A 21,147-nucleotide genomic window follows, 5' to 3' on the forward strand; every position below is an offset into this window, starting at 1 on the left:
ACCCACACCCACACCCACCCACACACCACACACACACGCACACGCACGCACGCGCACACACACACACACACACACACACACACACACACACACACACACACACACACACACACACACACACACACACGCACAGTGGACTCTTTTCTATCCAAAGGCCCTTCTCACGCAAATAGAGTAGGCCCGCTCAGCCTATTTATCAGAGAGGGGGGGTTCGAGAAGGGACAGACAGCGCGGACCCCCTCTATTGTTCTGGCTGGGTTTAAGGGATGGGGGGGGCAGGGATGGAACTAGGGATAGGATGGGAATTGGGGACCCCAACAATGCCACAAAACCCCCCACTGCTCCTCGTGCTTATGAGCATGACCTGCTCTGACAGAGGGACAGATCCCGAGATGGAAACTAGACCAAAACTATAACATAACTCAGAACAAAGTGTACTCAAAGTGGATGGAACAAACCTAAACTTGTCTTAGAATAGTAATATTATAATACGATAAATTAATCTGGACAAGAGTCACATCAAGCATACTCAAGGCAGACTACCAATTACATTTGGGATGCCTACATTGTTCTTTTTGAGAAAAAAGACACAATCACATCCTTTGATGAGTTTACCTCATGTATACTTTTTTCCCACCAGATTCAAACGAAAATGACTCAAATGAGCATCGACGAGCCAAACTAGACCGAAATCAATCACAGCTCAAAACTGGAGTCATAACTGGACACAATCTCGAGTCAGAATAGCCCCAAATCAGAGAACATCCTGTACCAAAACCGACTCAAACACACAGCTGCACCACATCCCTCTGCATTACGTCTCAAAAGGACCCATCTAGCTTGAATGCACACGGTCAGATTTGGTTATGTTCAACTATGTGAGCAACAGGAGGAAACCCTGGAATGGAACAAGGGCGTCATTACAATGTAGGGCTAATGTACATAGCAGGATCCTCCTTCAAAAATACTTCCCTTTACAGAAACATGTATAGTGCACAGTGGCTCTTTTAGGTATTTTTATAGTTTACAACTTTGATATACGTATGTTTTCCAACTGTAAATGATGTTTTTGATGAATGGGACGTAACTGAATCTACTGTACTTGAAACAGAAAGTTGTATATCAACTACACCGTTTGCAAAAAGCCTCTTTTGTGCTCCCCAGCTGACACCCTAAAAATGTCCTAAAACTCCAGTGTGTGTGTGTGTGTGTGTGTGTGTGTTTGCATCCAGCTGTGCTTTACTCCATCTCTCTCTTCATCGTGCAGCTTGCAGCAGACCTCTTTGTCTGCCGGTTTAGAGCAGGGTGTGAGGTGAGGAGCAGTTTGTTCATAATGGATTATTGATTGGTCTGAGAATACACTGCCTCTGCACTGTGTGTGTGTGTGTGTGTGTGTGTGTGTGTGTGTGTGTGTGTGTGTGTGTGTGTGTGTGTGTGTGTGTGTGTGTGTGTATATGCGTGTGTTTAAGACTCTATACCATCCCCTCTGTCCCACTCCGAGCGCTGAATGTCTCTACTTTATGAGCAACTGAACAGAGGATAGCAAGGTTTTTGTAAAGTGCTCTGTGTATAACGCTTCATCAAGCAGTGTGTGTGTGCGTGTGTGAGAGTGTGTGTGAGCAGCTCTCTGTATGGGCCGTTAAGCTCTAAATGCTGCCTGTATGAAACAGTGTTAAAAGCCCACAGTGTGCACATATAGACTTTCAAAAGATGTGTGTGGACAACATTAAAAGCCCCCTCTGTTTTGCTTCTTGATTCCTCAGTTCCCCGGCATGTATGCGTGTGTTTGTATGTGTGCATTTAAACAAGAGGTCCACTCTCTATTTTTCCCGGCTGTGTATTTTTTCTTAACCTCTAATGCTGAGTGGGAGGGAAAGCAAAGCCCATCCCGGCTGAAGGATGTCCCACATGAGGAAGGACCTACAGTCATTATCAGTGATAAGGTGCCAGTGTGAGTGAGTCAGTGTGTTATGAAAGCCAATCTCCTCACCCTTGGGTGCAGGAGATTTGTGTCATGGCTGCTTCTGAGATGATTGCTATGACGAAGGTGCTTCCTGGCCTCTATCACAGAGGATAAAGGCAGTGAAGCTGAGCAGCCTTTACTAAAGCTTTGTATGACTCTTTGTTGAATTTCTCTTTAAAGTGGACCTATCATGCTATATTTGAATAATATAGTGTAGGACCATACCTATATAAGGCATATTTATACTTTTTATTTTTCAAAATACCAAACAGATCATGCATTTTAGCCATTCCTCATTTCGCTCAATTTAACACCATGTACAGGCCTGGCATATGTACTACAGCATCTCCAGCGCTTTCAACTGGCAATGTCCGTGGCTGTCTCCTCCTGATTGGTGGAGTTGGCCCAATAGCCGTAGCGCCACTTCTGTGACGTCATAGAAGTGTTCAAATCTGGATCAGTCTCTATCAGATCCGTTGCAGCCCCTTTTTAAGAGATTTGGGTATGGAGGAAAATAGAGAGGGTTGTGTTTTCTGACACTTGGTGAGTTCCCTGGAACACCGGGGACACATATTCATGTATAAAAGACGTACAAAAGTGCATTTTAAATGATAGGTCACCTTTAAGGGTAGTCCTGTTTTGTCACCAATTTGAAAAACCTTTTTTTATAATAGTACCACTACCTACCCATCCTGAAGTGATAATAATAATAATAATAATAATAATAATAATAATAACACCACATGGGATTTTTATAGGGCTCAAACTCGCTTAAGTAGCGAGGAATCATGGGAGTTGTTGTTTTTGACACCTTTGCCATCTTTGCAGTCAGATTAATCGTTTGAGATTTTTTCAGGTAACCAATATTATTTGCAGAGCCACTTTGCTAAGCTTGTTGCTGTCATGACTTCATTTGCAGACGTTCAGGAGGATTTTTCTAGGAGACAAATAACCCTCAGAGGTCTCTTACATTGCAAAATAATCAAACACGGTGATCAAAACCGTTGAAACACTAAACACTGTGTTTCTTCAATGTTGTTTGGTGCCCACTGAACACTAACGTTTGTTAGATTGTTCTTGTGATTAAGAATGTATGATCCGTATGCCCGATGACTTAAATCCTTCATCCAGTTACAGTTCATTCATAGTTAAAAAAACACCAAGATCTTAAAAGTGTTGTAGAAGTTTGGCTTGAAACTAGATAACAAGCCCATTTAGGACAGCTTCTGGCCGACAACCACAACTGCTGCTGATTGCACAGAAGGGACATGAAACAGATGTTACCATGATTAAAATGATGGATTTCTCTAGGTTTGAAAATTGAAAAAAAAACACTTGGGATAAGTTAGTACATAACCCAACAGAATATAGTCGTTTATAGACATTTTAAGGTGTAAAAGTTAACATAAATAAGAACGTTATAACGTTAGAAGTCTTGCTTTTAAAAAGTACTAATTTGTGATTTGAAAACCATTCAGCTGGTTCTGGCCTTCAGGCACAGTTTGACACTTAGTTTCAAGACTCACTCCAGATGTGAACCTCAGGAGTCTCTAGAACAGAAATAGCCAAACAGCTCTGCGAAGGCTGCGTATGGATGGGAAAATAAGAGTGGATTTCCTCCTCTGACCCAACTTCAGCTGCTACGGTTCAGTGTTCACAAAGCAGAAGTTGAGATTGCAAGAATTGAGGGGGGAAAAAAAGAACAGTTTGTTTTTGTTTGACACAGCAGTCATTATCAGCTGAGCGTAGGCCTCCACTTACTCCCAGTGATTCATTGTGGTGCAGTTTAAGTGTCCATTAATGGCACGTCTAATAGCAGAACAATGACGTTTCCCAGCAAGGTTTGGACTGGTCTGAAGTATTTAAAGGTGATCAGAAAAGTGTTTCCACGAGAATACAGCATTTAAACATACTTAGGAAATAAAACAGAAATTCTTGCCTGAAACTATCTCCGGTCTTGCGAGAGGTTCATTAGCTGCTAAGTGGACGGTTCTTTCTAGCTTCAGGATGACATGTCATCCATTTAGTGCACCATGTCTGCTCTAAGAACGGCTTTGATGCCTCTTTTCTTTTTTGATGACTTCGATGATTGCTAATCTTGTTCGTCTCTCCTGGACAGTTTCTCCCCCCTTAAGCCAATTTGTCATTTTTCTCTCCCCCCTTTTCCTTTACGGTGAGGAGCCTGCATTGTTTCCCTTCTGGAGGCTAATCTCATTACATTTCAATTTGCACATGCGACTGCCTGGTGGATGACAGGCTTACTGTTGAAGAGTCTCAACCCCCCTCGGCTCTATACTGACCCCCAATCAGCGAGGCCATTTAACAGGAAATAAGATTATTATCCTCTTTTTTTAGCGCCAGAAAAGAAACGACTAAGTATTAATGAGTAACATTAGGCTGTGGAGATGGAGAGCAGATGGAACAGATGGAGGGGGAAACTATGGTAGATGGATAAAATGGGTTGTTACTTATTTTGCTGATTTATGTCTCTTGTCACCTGATCACGCCGCATATTGGATATTATTCCCTTAAGCTGTGTTGTTCCTCATTTAAATGATTTGTCAAGTGTATCAATACTTTCTTTATTTTCTTATCGCTCTAGTTAAATCCAAGCTCATAAATTCATGAAAATCACTTCATTGAATTTTATGTTTTTTTATACTTCATAAAATATTTGGAATATGTTATGTCACGTCACCAAAGCACATGCATGAGACCTATAAAGGACGGCAGTTATGTGAATTTAGGGAAGGATGTAAACGTCTTCACAAAGAATCAATATGGTGTTATGATGTTCATCAATTCTTCTGCATGTAAGACAAATTAATGCTTGTAAAAACAATACAAAAGGATAACATCATTCTAGCGGCTCTGTGAGGATCAGTGATGCTTTGAGCTAGATGTTAGTGTCAGTAGATGTTAATGTAATAAAACGGATGTTGCACAGGCCTCTTGTTAACCATGTTCACCTTCTTGGTTTAGCGTGATAGCATGAGAGCATTTGCTAAGAACCAAACACTGAATGTTACAAAACATCATTTTGTTTCTGCCTTCAATGAAGTTCAAGTGTCTTTTCTACCAAGTCTTACATATTGGAAAAAAGGCTTGAAATAAGCCTCTAGAATAGGCTGAAGATCAATCAAGTTATTCTCATTTCCAATCCATTCAAAAGTTGTTGAGACATTTCGCTCAAAATCATATGAACCCCTTAGAAGTGCTGTAAAGGATAAGATAGGGATCACTACAGACATCATTTATCATGGGGAATCTGTACATGTCTATGCCAAATTGTACGCCAGTCCATCATTGGGATGCTGAGAGTAAAAACTGCTGGTGACACTAGAGGAGACCTAAAGGCAATCTTAAAAGTCATCAAGACTCATCCTCTGGGTAACATGAATGTACATAGAATATTTCATAGGAATCCATCAAGTAGTTTGGTCTGGACCAAAGTGGTGCATTTGACCAACAGATCATCACTGCCATCCTTAGAGCTATGTCACTAGCGTGGCTACAAATGTAAAAGACCTAATGTTTTGAAAACGCATATGGATATAGTGAGCCTTAATGCTTATCAACATTGAGACTATCCCTAACCCCCAATTCTAATCCTAACATTTAGACACAAAAAGATATGGATCTGGAGATACGTTTTGTATCTAATGTCAGCCACAGCTGCAATGCTGGCTGGAGCAGCACTGTTCTTGTCAGCTGGAAGCCTAAGCTTACCAAGCACTCCAGGAGGAAGGATGGCAAGCCATTGAGGGCGCTCTGATTTCAATAGCATAAATCATTCTAGATAGATAGGTGGCTTTGGCGCAGGGTAGTCATTTTCAGCGCGAGAGTTTAAGACATATGATTGTTCTGGTGCTAACTTCCCTCCTCCACCACCTTATCCTCTTATGATTATGATCAATTATCCACTTATAATTAGAGCCTGGCAGTAACTCAACTCATGGGCCCTGTCACTTGATATAATAGCCTATAATAATGCTGTCAGTCGCATTTCATTCAGTCCACACTCTCAGGATCTAGCATCGGCTGAAATGTATACTCCAGTAAGAAATATGTCAGTTTAATCAACAAAGCTGTAACAGAAAATGGCTCTTTTGTAATGATAGTATCGATGAGCTGAGACGGAGAAAAGAATAAAGATGTGATTAACTTTGAGGAATTCTTGTGAGAATATTGGGACTTTGCTGCAAGAAATAATAATAGGTCATAAAAAGGAAATGTGGTGAAAACATCTGACACATTTGGCAGATGTGTAACATTATACAACTTAATAGGTCAATTGAAATTACAGCAGTTTTTTTTTTAATTAGTCAACACTGCTTCATTTCTTCTTTTCTTTCTCTTTCTGTTTTACTGTCTCCCCCACCCCATTGAACTCCAGTTTGAGAAATAGAGCAAAGCAAACTGTCTGAAGAGCCACTTCCTGTTGTGTACTTAAGATCCCTGTCATGTGATAGCGTCAGTTGAGGCGGGTGCATGAGGCCAGTATGGGGAGGGAATATGGTGGCACTGCTGATCTTGCTGATGTGAACACAGCCCCTCACCCCCCCACACCCTGATTGTGTAAAGTGTCGACTCAGCCAGTGTGGCGTCAGAGCCCCGAGCCCAGCACAGCTCTTCACAACCACACATGCACGTGCACAGTGGTGGAGCACAATGTCAGCCACAGATACATGGTGGACTTACATGATAATAGCTAATCCATAATGTATACTGATGTAAATCTGTATAAACTCATATAAGTAACAATAGACGCAGGGTCTAAGAAAGATAAATATGTTTGTCAATAAAAAGGGGTAGATGTAATTGTAGTGTAAATCATAAGTTGATTCTGTGTTAGGTGTTTCTAAAGAGGTCATGCACTGTTTTCTGTCCTGTTTGTAGCTGCCTTAAAAAGATGACCAAACCAGGGTCTTACATAAATTCACAGTACTACACAAATACATGCAGATCTACCACACCATCAGGCCACCTACATGCAGGAGTTAGTGTAGATGTGTGTGCAGGCAAAGGGTAACTAAATGTGTCTGAAAATGGATTACCTTTGGTATATTTCTGTTTTACTTACACATTCTTTGTCTGTTTTCTCCCTCCCCACCCCCGTTTGTGTCTTTCTTCTGTGTTGCTTTTGTAGGTGAAGGATATGCAGTGTGATTGAAGAGAATGGAGAGAAGACAATGAAATGAAGAACAGAAGTGTGGCGGAAAAGTACTCAAAACCTCTTTCCACTGACACAATGATGACCTGGAATTAAGACAGAAATGTGTTTGTTCGGACAAAGAGACCATAAGCACGTGTCAAAATAAATGATAAAGCTACATGCATTGCTTTCTATGGTGCCTGTGGCATGTAGATAGTTTGAACTACTGATTCATTGACAGTGCCAGATGAAGATGGATAGATGGTGTTGCATCCAGTAACTGGAGAGTGCTAAATGAGCTGCTGTGTAAGCAGCTTGATCCCTGGATGATTGAAGGCAGATAACAATTGAACTTAAGCACGCTAGACTTACCTAGATGTGCAAAAGCAGATCGCAGTAGTTTTTTTGGAGCTTGTGAAAGACCAGGTAGTACAGGGTAGTTTGGATTGTACTATGAATTCTAGAGACAGTGTGGAGGTGATGGAGACCCGGGCAGCAGGGAAGGAGAAGCTGGTTGGAGACAAGGTCAGCCATAGAAATGACATTGATGGGGAGGAAGACAAAACCCCAGGGGCTTTTGACTGCAACGTCTGCGGACGCAGCTTCCCGTTCCTCAGCTCATTGTCCCAGCACATGAGACGACACACTGGTGCTCGCCCTTACAAATGCCCCTACTGTGACCACAGGGCCTCTCAGAAGGGCAACCTCAAAGTTCACATCCGCAGCCACAAACTGGGCACCCTCTCCAGCCACCACTCCAATGAGGATGAAGAGGGTGGAGCCGAGGAGGAGGAGATGAGTGTTTCAGAGGGCCTTGATGGAGGTACGAGTCCAACTAAGAGCAGCTCAGCCTGTAACCGGATGATTAATGGGGATAGTGGAGAGGAGAGTCGCAGGAAAGTGCCTGGTAGGAGCCTGAAAAGAGAAAAGCCTGTTAATGACCAGAGGCCTTTCTGTTGCCGTCTCTGTGGCTACGAGGCCTTTCGAGAAGATCAGCTCCTCAGCCATATTGAAAAGGTCCACATAACAGCAGATGCAGACGATGATACCACTGTTAAGGAAGAGGTTGTGCCCGAACCTGAAATCATCCAACCTCAGGGTGATGGGACCTTCCCCTGTGAGACCTGCGGCCAGGTGTTTACCCAGGCCTGGTTTCTGAAGTCACACATGAAGAAACATGCAGGGATCCTGGACCACTGCTGTCGCATCTGTGGACGACGGTTCCGTGAAGCCTGGTTCCTAAAGTCGCACATGAAAACACACAACACCAAATCCAGGGCACGGTCAAAAGGGGAATCTGCTGAGCCTCCAGCCACCATCAATGACGTAGCTCAGGATCCCGAAGTTGTCACTAGCCACATTTCATCCATCTATCAAGTGTGTTCCAAATGTGGGAACCTGTTCCACAACAAAGAGAGCCTGAGGGCCCATGAAAAAATCCACAGTGTCAGCTATGGCAGGAAATCCCCAAGCCAATGCCAACTCAGTGATGATGAGGACTCACCAGCTGCTAAGAGATGTTTCTTTGACTGCTTAAACCTCCAGCCTGTTGAGAAGAAAACTCTGGATGAAGAGGAGAATGAAAAGCTAGGTCAAAGAATCCCAGAGCTAGATCCATTTTGCAGCTACCAGGCCTGGCAATTAGCTACAAAAGGAAGGGTTGTTGAGCCAGTGGAGGCAATTTCCAAGGGCTCCTATGGGGTAGGAAGTATGGGGGAGGAAGCCCTTGCCGGGGCCGCTGTGGTTTTTGAGAAGGAGAGCAGCCGTTATGTCCTTCAAAGTCAAGGGAAACGTAACTCAGGGCGACGCAGCAGCTCTGGTTTTGGAAGCCATGCTTCTTCAGGGGACCGGACACCAGAGAGCCTCAGCGACTCCGAGTACCGGCCTTCGTCTCGCCAGGAGCGGCGGCGACCATCTGCCTCCAAGTCCAACGAATGCTTTGAGTGCGGGAAGGTGTTCCGTAGTCGTCACCAGATGATCGTTCACCAGCGGGTACACAGGAAGGACGGAGGCAGGGTATCTGTGGGCTACAAGGAAAGAGCTTCAAGAGACGAGCGATGGGGCTCTACCAGTGATCCCGAGTCAGGTTCCCCCAGCCGGCCCAGCACCCCGGGGTATGGGGACTCTCCACCAGCCTCCACCCTCGTGAACCAGGCCTCAGAGATGGGTACGGCAAACTCTGGAGAGACTACAGGTTGGTCTTCTTTTATCTTGTTCTTTTGTTTTGAAACTAAAATCTTGAATCAAAGGCAATTTAAGGGAGCTGAACCTAAATATTACTCATTTGGGAATTGCAGCTTAGTTTCAATCTGACATATTCGGTATGAAATCAATAATTGGAGGATATAGTGCTGAAGATTCCCTTGATGTTTCATTTTTTGCTTATGACCACCATTGCCAAGTCAATATTCAATCTGTCTTTGTAAGGTACTGACTCCACTTTCTAGCATAAAACAGGTACATTAAGTATACACAGCAGTTTACTAATAGAAGCACACGCTGCAGTCATTTTAGAAATGACCGTAGCCTTTTCCAAGCCTCCCACTGGAGGCCTCTGACTCTGTCACTGTAGTAAACATCTGTTGATGAAATGTGCTTTGTGTAGATGGAGCTCCTCATAACATCAGTGTGTATGGAGAGGGAGCTAGAGCCACCATGTGGCAACATCTTGAAATTACATCAGACTTCAGCTGTTAAGAGAACTACACACAAACACACACATATGGTGAAAGCATGTTAACTGCCTCTGAACATTATGTTAACAGCAATCCAATTTGTCAGTATGAAACTAGCAGTTAACTGAAAGTGCAAGCCTTTCAGTTGCATGTCAGTAGATGAGAGGGCATTCTTGGAATGCCTATCATTTTTTTCACCTTCACAACCAATAAACACTGCAGAGCAAAAAAAGAAAACCTACCCATGCAGGGAAAAAACACCCATAAACATGGCTTAAATATCTTAAAGGAAGGAATCCTGTGTATACAATGCACCAGAGCTTTCTGGCTTTTGTCTTTTGACTTTCAAACTCACTGAAATCACAGTTAGAACCGGTAAGGATAGTGGATCGCAAACTGAAGGGATAGCTACCATTCCTCCCTGTTAGTACAGACATTCAAAAATAGCTGCAACATTTCTTCAGGCCTGATTGAGCTGTATGCTATTTCAGGTCTTCCTGTGTCAGGAAACTCCCCTCACCCCCCTCCTCTGTGTGTGAATTTGTCTTTTGCTCTCCTTTTTATGCCAGGAAAATCTGTCTGCACGTTTCCTTGTTCTCTTTGCTGAGCTTGTTTATTGTAAAACAACCAATTATTTCTTATGACACACAATTACAGTCCTGTTCTCCAGCAGTGAAAGGTTTGGTGAACATCCTGGTCTCTAGTTTGAGGAATTAAATTCATAGCAAATAATCGTATTAACTTAATATATACACAATATACAAATCTATCTAATATATTGGATACAAAACCTGCAATAGCAAGAGAGAAAGAGATATAATCAGATTTTTTTTAAAGCCATTCCATGTAAAAATGGTTACAGGTTCTGTGCATACCAAATGAATATCCTTGTCACGACGGCTTCAGCACGTCCATCCCTTTTCTCCCTGTCCCCTCTGACTCTTTCCTAATCTCTAAGGTTACCTCCTGTGGCAATTCCACTGTCACTCATCCACTCTTCTTACCATTGAGCCATCCAGGCTGCCCGATGTCTGAGGGATTGGTTATTTATAGTCACCTCCCGATGGAGAGGATGCAGGCAATGGGGAAAGAGACACTCAGAGGACGCTCTAGTGGTGAATACTCTGATGTCCCTCACAGACACAGTGCTACTTTTGAGGAATGCTAATGAGAAGTGACAGTATACATGCACACTGAGATTATGGGCATTTAGACGGATCAGTAACAATGTGTTATTGATTGTTATCATTCTCAGTTTGATTCTTAAATAATCAGGATTTTCTATTTGCTTGAAACACTACATACAGGTTTTATGAACTGCTTAATTTGGAAAGTTTAGGGATATTTTGATTCCAAAACATGTCTTTTTATGAAAAAGAAGACTTCTAATTCACATTTGACCAATGTTGCCTGATTGCATCTGTAGATTTCTTCTATATTCAAAATCCTAATTGACAATAGCTAATTAAAATGCCTAATGCATATTTAAAAAAACATTTTCCGAATACTTGTAGCTTAAAAAAAATGGTTGCCAAATGTAATACTGCCTCAGTAATCAACTGGGGAAGCTTCATGGTGATAGCTATTGTAATTGATAGTAGTGTCTTATTACTCGCTTACATGTAATACACATTTTAGTTTAATTTATTTTTCTATATATTCTGAAGATATTCCCTGAGGGGTTTGTTGATATAATATACATGGCCTGATTTATATAACATTTACTCCTAAAAACATGGAGAATGTTATGAAGTATTCAAAAAGATATCCAACAATCCCTCAGGAATAATCTTTGCATCACATTTCAACAAAATGAAAATACATGTTGAGCCTGGCTTTATCCAATGCTCTGATTTCCTTTACCAAAATGTATCTAAATAAGCACATCCTTAATAAGATAATAGCATCATAATGTGTGTTGGGAAAATTCATGTTTTTTTCTTTTGTTAAATGACCAATATCAACCAGGACACATCAGTCCAAGCACCTTCCCATCTAACACTGCCGAGCCCCGGGCAACACCTTGGCAGCAGAGTGTGTGTGTGTGTGTGTGTGTGTGTGTGTGTGTGTGTGTGTGTGTGTGTGTGTGTGTGTGTGTGTGTGTGTGTGTGTGTGTGTGTGTGTGTGTGTGTGTGTTGGCCAGTGTTGCCAACAGGAAGCCAAACGAAAAACAGATGGCAGGTTACTGGTGTTATTGTGAAGAAGAGGGGGGGGGAGTACTACAGAATCTGATCTGTTGGATCATAGGATATTGAAGTGTGTGCGCTGTGCATGTATATATTGTACATTCTGGACATGGTTTTATATTCTAAACCTTTGTAAACTTTGTCATGTTTTTTGATGAAATGTAATGTTAGTATATCAATTATAATAATACATGAAATGTATATAGCGCTTTCCTGGTGCTCAAAGTGCTTATTATTATTACTTATGAATACAACTACTTCTAGTACCAACATTCATTGGTTTATTTATATTCTTATTGTTCTAATTACACTCTAGGAGATCTAAGGTGTGTTTGTAACAGCAGTTACATTCATTCGTAAGAAAGAATTGGTCACAAATGCCATCTTGTGGGGAATTTAGGAAGCTGCATTTCAGAATGAAGTACTACTGTCTTCATAAAGAGAACATATCTGCAATGCAATGCAATTCCAGTACAATATCCTTAAGATCTATAGACTACTTTTATAAATGTTATCATTTCCAATTTGTGTTATTTATGACAATGTGTTTATTAAGCTATATTGTAATATTATTGTGTAGTTGTTTCACAATTATTATTTTGTTAGCGTTGATTTGCTCACCGTCCTTGTAATTGCCAAAGTACACATTTTATTTCAGTATATTCACTAGTGAAACTTGAAGGGCATGTGGAGAGCACAGAGCTCAGCCAAGGACGTTTCCATAAGAGAAACATAATGTGTCTGCCATGAGATTTGCATATGTTCCAAAATGGAATGGTTTATTTCTTGGCCTTTGCCTTCTCGCAGTACAGATCAAAGCAGTACTATTTATGTAATAATGCTGACAAACAGACAGTGGTAATGAAAGAGATACATTGCAAAACTGGCCAATACTGCAGCCTGGTGGCTGTTCAACAAAACTACATCTGGATGGAACAATGTCAATCTGGCACAGTCGTAGTAGTAGAAGTACAATATATATCAAGAATATTTCCTTTGCAGTCATTAACCTTTATGTTATCCTTCTTTCCTCTACAGATGAGAAGCCTTACGTCTGCAGCCTTTGTGACTTTGTCACCAGAGAGCTGCAGGTCTACTCGACTCATGTTTGTGTCCAACACCCCGCTGCCCCCGGAGAGAGACCCAGCCCTATTCCCAGCCCCTGCTCAAGCAGAGGCACCCCAAGTGGTTACCCCAAGCTGAAGAAAGCTCTCCTCCAGGGGATGAACAACTCAGCATCTCCTCCTGCTTACCTCTCAGCTCGATCCTCCCCGCTCGATCCCAGCATGACCCCTGTTGATCTGTGCATGAGGGCCAATGGCTGCAGGGGCATAGCCTCCCTAACACAGGACAGGAAAGGTCTCCCAAGCCACAAGTGCTCCTTCTGCTCCCACTCCACCCGCTACCCCGAGGTGCTCTGGATGCACCAGACTGTAGCTCACCGCATCAACAGCAGTAGCTCCAATCTTGCTCCAAAATGGGCACTGAAAAATTGTTCCAAGGGCTCCAGAGACAATATATTATCCCCCAGGAGACGCACTGGTCCCCCGCCAATGCTGGAGGGGAAGGAATGCCCATCGCTGCCTCCACTGATGCGTGCCCAACGCACCCAGCCTCCAACCAACTCTATCGAGGTTCCGAAGAAGAGCAAGCCAGCCAGTCAAGCAGCCATGCCATCATCATCCTCCTCCTCAACCCCCTCTTCCTCGACCTCCAGAGTCTCCTCATCCACCTCGGGAACCCAAGCAGTGAGAGTCCCCGTCCGGCCTGGCAGCAGCAGCAAAACCAGCAGCAGTGTCAGACACATGGAGGACCAGAGTCATCAGTCCCGCTTCAGACCCAAAGTGGATATTTACCCTCGGGGCGGCTTGTCGTCTTCCTCCAGCTCTTTGGAGAAAAGCACCGGTGCCGCCTCACGCTCCTCAGCCCCGAGCCCCAGCGCAGCTTCTGCATCCCGGATCTCTGACCGCTATGTGATGCCTCAAGAGGGCCTCGGCTTCATGCTGTCCAGCAAACATGGCCTCGCGGAGTACAGCCGGGCTAGAGGTTCCCCTCATCAGCCGCTTCCCAACGCCCACGGCCAGAGCCGGGTTAAAGCTACGAGGCCCAGCACCATCACCCATAGCACCGCTGCAGGACATGACTACGGAGCCTACCAGGCACATGGGGGCACTTTGCTGAACTCTTCCTCCTCATCCTCCTCCCCCTCCTCTTCTTTGCCTTCAGAGGCTCGTGGAGATGTCAAGCAGGAGCCAATGGCAGAGGCGCCAGAGACGCCAACAGACATTCTCGGCTTCCTCAATAACTACAGCCCCCATGAACTGGCTTCCCTCTACCACCGCTGGGGGGCGGCCAACGCACTGATGGATCCCACTGGTAAGGAACTACTTTACTACTGCCATATTTGTTTTCATATGTTCTTCTTTCACTATATCCTGACAGTTCTGTATTAGACAGATCAAGAAAATTATGTTTCTCTTCCTGAAAGCAAAGGCGTCTCGAGAACTCCGATCAATCTGTCAAACTTAACAATTTGATAAACAGTAACTAAAATGTCTGGTACTGTTTGGCTGTAAAACCACAGGTTTGTTCAAAAAGGTGGAGCCAAAACCAAGCATTGCCCATTGTTTGGAGCGGACTGTTATTTTACCACCATACAGTACAATCAAATATCTTTCTAAAAGGTAAAAAACAGGCATTGCAGTACCAGAAATGTGATTCATCACCTCCGCCTAGTTTGACAGTTTGATTGGAGTTCACATGCAGTGCTAGAGACTCCTTGGCTCTGATTGGTCATGCTATTTTGGTGCAGTTGAATCTTGCAAATGCCATTAGGGGAACTTGGGTTAGAAAGGAACATGATTTTTTGTTTAAATAATCTGTCTCATTCACCACTGTCAGGATATAGTGACAGTTTCACCAAATACGACAGAACGTTATTTTGTTATTTTGTTACCAACTGTAGCTTTAAATGTATGTAGTACCACCGTTAGGAAAAAGCCTTCTTGGTTAGCGTTCTGTGGAATCCCTCATCATCAGCTGATATACCAAATGCCCTGAGGGTCTTAGCTTTGGAGAAAATGCCAAATGTCAAGAGTTGAAGAGAAATGTTTTCCAGTGACGGAGTATTTCAGTTTTGAGCTGTCTTGAGTAGAATGCACAAACTTCAAAGGCTAAAAAACACGATGGCCGCAATCACGTAGTTCCACACCTAAAGTATCTTCAATGAAGTATACACATTTATCCTCTCCAACACAGGCCAACTCTGCCTCTCACACTAACTCGCCATCTGGCTGAAAGTGATTGACAGACACACGTGGTGCATGGTTCTGACAAGCTTTTGAACAATGAAGAGGTTATCCATTAAATGAGCACATGAGTGTGCTTGCATGTTTGTCAGATATGATAAGAGGCTATATCTGGGCAGCGTGTGTTTGTGCATGTGTGTCCATACAGTATGTGCTTGGGTTTTTTAGATGCAAGTGTGTATCTCTTCTTCTTTTTTTATGTGAGAGACGTGAGAGAACCTTTGCTACTCTCAGGTCTGCGAGGCATGCCTAGTCTCAAGCTCCACTCTCCCAGAAAGCTGTCACAAACTGTTTAGGTCACGGCTCTGCCTGACGAGAGACTCGCACAGATGCGAATGGAGGGAGGACGAAATGAAGAGAGAGGGAAAATAAGAGGCAGGGAGAGAGAGAGATGAGACAGAATAATTACCCCACCAGCTGCTTTGGAAATGGTCATTACCGAACACGCGTATTATTTGCCCATTTTCAGTTGTGTCTCTAAGGTCAAGTGGGGCTGTGCGGAGCCAGGGGTCAAAGACAACAGCCCGAGAGCCGACGCATGACATCGCTGTCACCCGTCCAGGCGCATCTCGTCACCACCCGCCTTAGCCCTTTGAGTCACATGCTATAAAGTGACCTTTTTTGAAGTCTTTCTCCTGTTTTCTCTTTGTAATACGCGTACGAATGTGTGTCCGCATGCGTTTTCCGTCCAGCACTGTCTTGTCTTTCATTAGTGCATCAGTGAGAAGGGCTGGCGGCCCGCAGTAGGAGTAGAGTATCCAGAGGCCAGCAGTCGGGCTGCCAGAGACACTTTCTGTCACCTCCTCTGCCTCCCTGTCCTGCTGGGTCCCTCCATCCACACGCAAACATACACAAAACTAGCGGGCACTGCCCAGGTATATGCCAGGCTGAATGCTAACGGTGCTGCTGAAGCATCTGCCAGGGTTCTGTGCAGTAGGAGTCCCCCTCACAGAGACCACCCACTAACCTCCAGGTCTTTCATCTGTCAGCAGGAGAGGTCACAGGAGAGAGAGCATTAGTATGTGTGTTGCAGTCTCAAATGAAATGCACATTTAGGTGCCCACCAGAAAGTTTTATTATATGAAAGCTGACAGGTCCTTATCAATTAAATCTCAAGTCAAACATTGTAATTTCTTAAATACAGTTATTTCCTCAACATGAAACAACAGTTTTCTTTATGCTCAATGGCAACACTGTATGCATTGTGTCTGCTTTACCAAACAAAATCAGGCTTCATGCCCCATGAATTTCTTGTGGTCACTTTCTTATAGTTTCTTATTTTAGTTTAAAATTATCATTTGAGAAATCACATGGTTTTGCCGTAGTTTTTTAATGTTTTTATTTGCCCTTAATGCAAAATCAATGTACCATTAAAAAATATAACCTACTCTTACTGAATAAATTAAACTAAAAAACACTTTTTTATTTTTTTATTTTGACCAAATATTGGGACCAAGATACATAGTCTACTGAGCAGGGTAATCAACAATTGATAGATCAAGTGCTGGTTCATTTTGAATTACATTTCATTTAGCCGCCGCAAATATCCAAAGCAACTTACAACTGCATTCAACCATGAAGATACAAACTAAAAACAGCCATAATTCAGGATGTACTTTAGCTTTACATAGGCCAAATGTTATCCAGGTAATCTCAACCCTAGGTTGGCATTTCAATAATTCAATAAAGAAATGGGCACACATGCTGATATACATCTGCAGTAAACTGAGAGTAACTCGTTTAGAACATTTTAAATCAAAAGTTGTTACCTGCAAGTAACGCAATTATGTCTTGTTTGGATATGTGTTATAGCATTAAAACATGGTTAGCTGTCTTATATTTGTCATATATACTTGTGGAAATGTTAATATTATATGAGGTTCTTGATGTTAATGTAACATTTCTAAAGTTTTCCTTAACTCAATGTTTATCTGTATCAGATAAGAAAACTGTAGAGCAAACTTCAAGATTGTTTTAAAGTTTTGCGTAAATACTGACACTGCAAAAAGTTTGCTTTCTTTAGCTTCTAAAAGAGACAAACTGAGAGAAGAATGTCTAATGTCTCATGTACTCACGCCATGTCTCGCGAGTCAATTCATCAAAATTCAACAAGTTTCTTTCCGCATTTAAGGCCATTATCGTGTTAATCTGACGTGCGCATGTAATGGGAGTGTTCAGTCATTCTGTGTGTGTGCAGCCAGTCTGTGCCTCTCTTTCCTCTTTTTGGACCAAACACACAAATACAACTCTTGAAACACACACATGCAGACATACACACCTGACATGTGACACACGGGCAGCGGAGCGGGCACATCACAGCCGGGGCGTTTTAATTGCCTGTAATTTATGCGGTGTGTGTGTGTGCTATGTGTGTCTGCCTGTCAGACTCTGAGATGATGCTGTGTGACAGCTGCAGTCCAGCCCCTGGAGCTAGCCGCTCATAATGACACATTAGACATACTAATGATGCCTGAGCAAGTCCACTACCACTGACGCTACCTAGCTCCACCGCTGCTGGGGGCCAGGCTCTGTGCTCATGTTCACCCACTCCCTTCTCACTGCCCGACGCTGACCTTTACGTCGTCATTCAATCTGAAAATGTATTCTGCCTCGAAATAAACTGATGCTGATGTTCACGTTTTCCATCCCTTCTAAGAAAAGTCACACATAAATGCTCACATTCAACTGGCCTTTGAATGCAGCATGTAATTCTTTTTTTTTAAGCGGCAAAACGCTGACTTTGTTTTTTTTATTGAGAACGCTACCTGCTCTAAATTATCTTAACCCTAACCCTAAAAGTAACAATTATTTCAACTTTGACCTTGTTCACCTCTGACTTTTCGGGGCAACCACTCAGATGACAGGTACTAAGCGGCGCAAGCTAGCAAGGGGAGGTAACTATAGAAACAAAACTTTACTGGCTGTTTTCACCGCAAGGCTCTGCGCCCAACGACGCGGTGAGCAAAGAGCAAATCGCAAGAAAATGCAGCTCTTAGGTGTTTTAGGATTAGACACTTGTGGCCTTGTGGGTAATTCACAATCAAACGCATTGTGGCTGCTAAATGCTGCATGAAATTTGCATTACTTGCGATTGCAACATGCCTCATCTCAAGGTCCGATCCCCAAAAGAGATTACACAAACGATATATCAACACAAACAAAGAAAATATTGCATGTCCACTGACAGTACAATATATTTTAAAGCATCTAAAAAATGGGACAAACAGTGTTATTGTTTGCCAAAAACTAATAAGAACCACTTTTGTCCCACTCTAATGATTGTTTTGGGCATTATATTGTGCAAAGATCCCTCGCAGAATTCTGAAACTTTAATAAAATATCAATTGTAAATGTATTAAAGGAAATATCATATATACATATCTTGTCTTGCCTGTGTCTGCTAACAGTGCATACCATTAATTTGAATCCTATTGTACCTCTGTTTCAACCTCTAACAATTTGAACCTCTGATGTCCTGACTATTTTCTCTTTACTATTGTTTCTAATTGTGCGTTTCTCTGTCCTGTGTGTGTTTTAGGGATGATGAGGTCTCTGATGCGGCAGGGACAGTATTTCTGCCACGAGTGCGGGAAGAGTTTCAGTCAGCCCAGCCACCTGCGTACACATATGAGATCCCATACAGGTAAACACATCCACACTGACACAGACACACAAACACACTCAAAGAAAGACAGATTGCACGTGAACACGTACTTCAACTGGATCAACAAGATCATGGAAATGCCTCATAATCAATATTTTTTATTCCACGTAAAGCATAAAAATTGTATTCCCTGAAACTCCCCTGCTGTAGGCTTAAATAAATATCATAATAATGGCAAATTAAACTCTATCAAATTAAAACGTATTTGATTATGGTGACAAAATAATAAGGAAATTAGCTTGATACCTTTAGTTGTACAGGGAAAAAGGAAATATGAATGGTTTTATATATTACATATGCATGGGCATTCACATTGGTGAATGTCGGAATCTTCGTAAAAACTGTTAATGAGCCCACTTGGTATGTTGTTATTTTCCATTAAATACGACCCTAAGTGTAAGGAATACAAACAGAACAATCATTCAACATGAATTTACAAAAGTGTATACGCAGCCTAAAAGAGGCTTTGGATGAGAACTGGTTGGGTTAGGGTTAGGGACCCACTGAAATAGTTCAAAAAGGAAAATGAATGCCGGACAAAAATCTTAGCAAACAAGAAACAGCAAAAACAATGAATCGTACAGCATTAACCTGCCGATCCACCATGTAAGCTACTTGGTATTCATGTATTTCTAGATGTTCCCACTCTCTTGGCCACTCCTTCAACAGTCAATCATTCCCGTGCCACCTGTGAACACACACGTCATCGCCCTCGCAGCTAGTTATCCCCCAAATCAACGCTCACATGAGATATAGAGAATATATGCAAGGGGATTCACATTCCAGACAATATTTCATCATCTGACTCTCCATACGTCAACCACGTTCCTGCATTCCCCGAAATAAATCAAAATGGATCTTTTTGTTCAGTTGAGTGTGACAGGCGGTCTGTGAGTCCTCCCCGCCCTGGGCTGGGCAGCTGTCTCTATTTTTTAAAGTGAAACATGATGTGCTCCGGATACTGACCTGTGACAAATTGTATACATTATTAATCACATGTCAATTAGAGAGATGGAATTGCGCATTCTAATGAAGTAGAACAGCATTTGTCCACGCCAACCTTATGAATCTATTTGCATGCGTCCCAATGCCATTCACTAAACAGCTTGATTTAGACATTCTGCCTTTTCCTCCACTTCCTCCTTCTCCTCTTTACTTTTCCGTACACTTACATTTCCTCTCTTCCCGTCCTTTCCTCTCGATTTGTCCTCTCCCTTGATTCTTTTGTTCTGTCTTCTTTACACTCATCTTTACTTTGTTTGTCTTCCTCATCATTTCCTCTATTCTCACCTTTTTTCCTGTCCTTTTTTTGTTTCCTTTCCACTCATGACAAAATATCTCAGTTTCTTTCTATTTCCTTCCTTTATTTGTTTCACTATCTCTCCTGTCCTATTTGTCTTACTTGTTAAACTCTTGTTTCCTCTGTTCACACCTTTTTTGTATTTCCTTTTCCTCCGATGTTTCCTCTCATTTATTCTGCACTCCAGTTCTTTTGTCCTCTCTTGACTCCTCTCCTTTCTTCTCCTTTTGTTTGGTTTAATTCCCCAAATCCTTCCATATGACTTTTTCTTCTCTCTTCTTCCTTTTTCCACTTTCCTCTTTTGTATCATTTCCACTCCTCTTCGCACCTATAACCTCTGCTCCTCTCTTCCATTTTCCTCTCATCCCCTGTTCCCTTATTTACTTTCCTTCATTCCTTTTCTCGTACCTTTCATCTCCTCTCTTTTCCTATTTGTCTGCCTTCCTCCCTCTCCATCTCCCGCCTTCTTCCTCCCTCTCCTGTCCTGTCATGTCCATCACCCGTACCGGCAGTGATCGCAGTAGACAGTGAGATAAGTAGCTTCTTTATAGAGAGTGTGAATGATATGTGGCACAGCCAGTGATTCTAAGTGACAGAGGCCAAATGGTAAGTGATGCAGCGCTCAGCTTCCCCCCAAGCTTTGCTGTAAACACACACACATAGCGCATTAACACACACACAGTCCCATGCATAAGGGTCTGTAAACACTCGCCAAAGCTGTAATTAATGTTGTCACCGACGGTTGTCTTCAGCATGGACGTGCACACGCAGAAAAGGCCAGCCACCCCGAGGCCTCTATTAACATGCGTCATATTAAATCACTGACTTGCCTCCACCAGGTTCCATCACCATCATCACCACCATGATCACCATCACCATCCCTGCCAGCCCCCCCC

The 21,147-nt window shown here is 42.7% G+C and overlaps 1 protein-coding gene across 3 annotated transcripts in view; it reads left to right on the forward strand.

Moving 5' to 3' along the window:
- LOC104953621 (zinc finger protein 516) overlaps positions 1-21,147 on the forward strand; it is a 52,849-nt gene that overhangs the window by 25,018 nt on the left and 6,684 nt on the right. For all 3 annotated transcript variants that reach the window (XM_010780584.1, XM_010780583.1, XM_010780585.1), the window contains exons 2-4: positions 7,113-9,312; positions 13,018-14,355; positions 18,826-18,930. In XM_010780584.1, the coding sequence (XP_010778886.1) occupies positions 7,572-9,312; positions 13,018-14,355; positions 18,826-18,930 (3,184 nt within the window). In that variant the 5' untranslated portion in view covers positions 7,113-7,571. The remainder of the gene's footprint in view (positions 1-7,112; positions 9,313-13,017; positions 14,356-18,825; positions 18,931-21,147) is intronic.

This window comes from Notothenia coriiceps, unplaced genomic scaffold (genome assembly GCF_000735185.1).
Source record: "Notothenia coriiceps isolate Sejong01 unplaced genomic scaffold, NC01 NC01_scaffold00022019, whole genome shotgun sequence".
NCBI classification, from domain to species: Eukaryota; Metazoa; Chordata; class Actinopteri; order Perciformes; family Nototheniidae; genus Notothenia; species Notothenia coriiceps.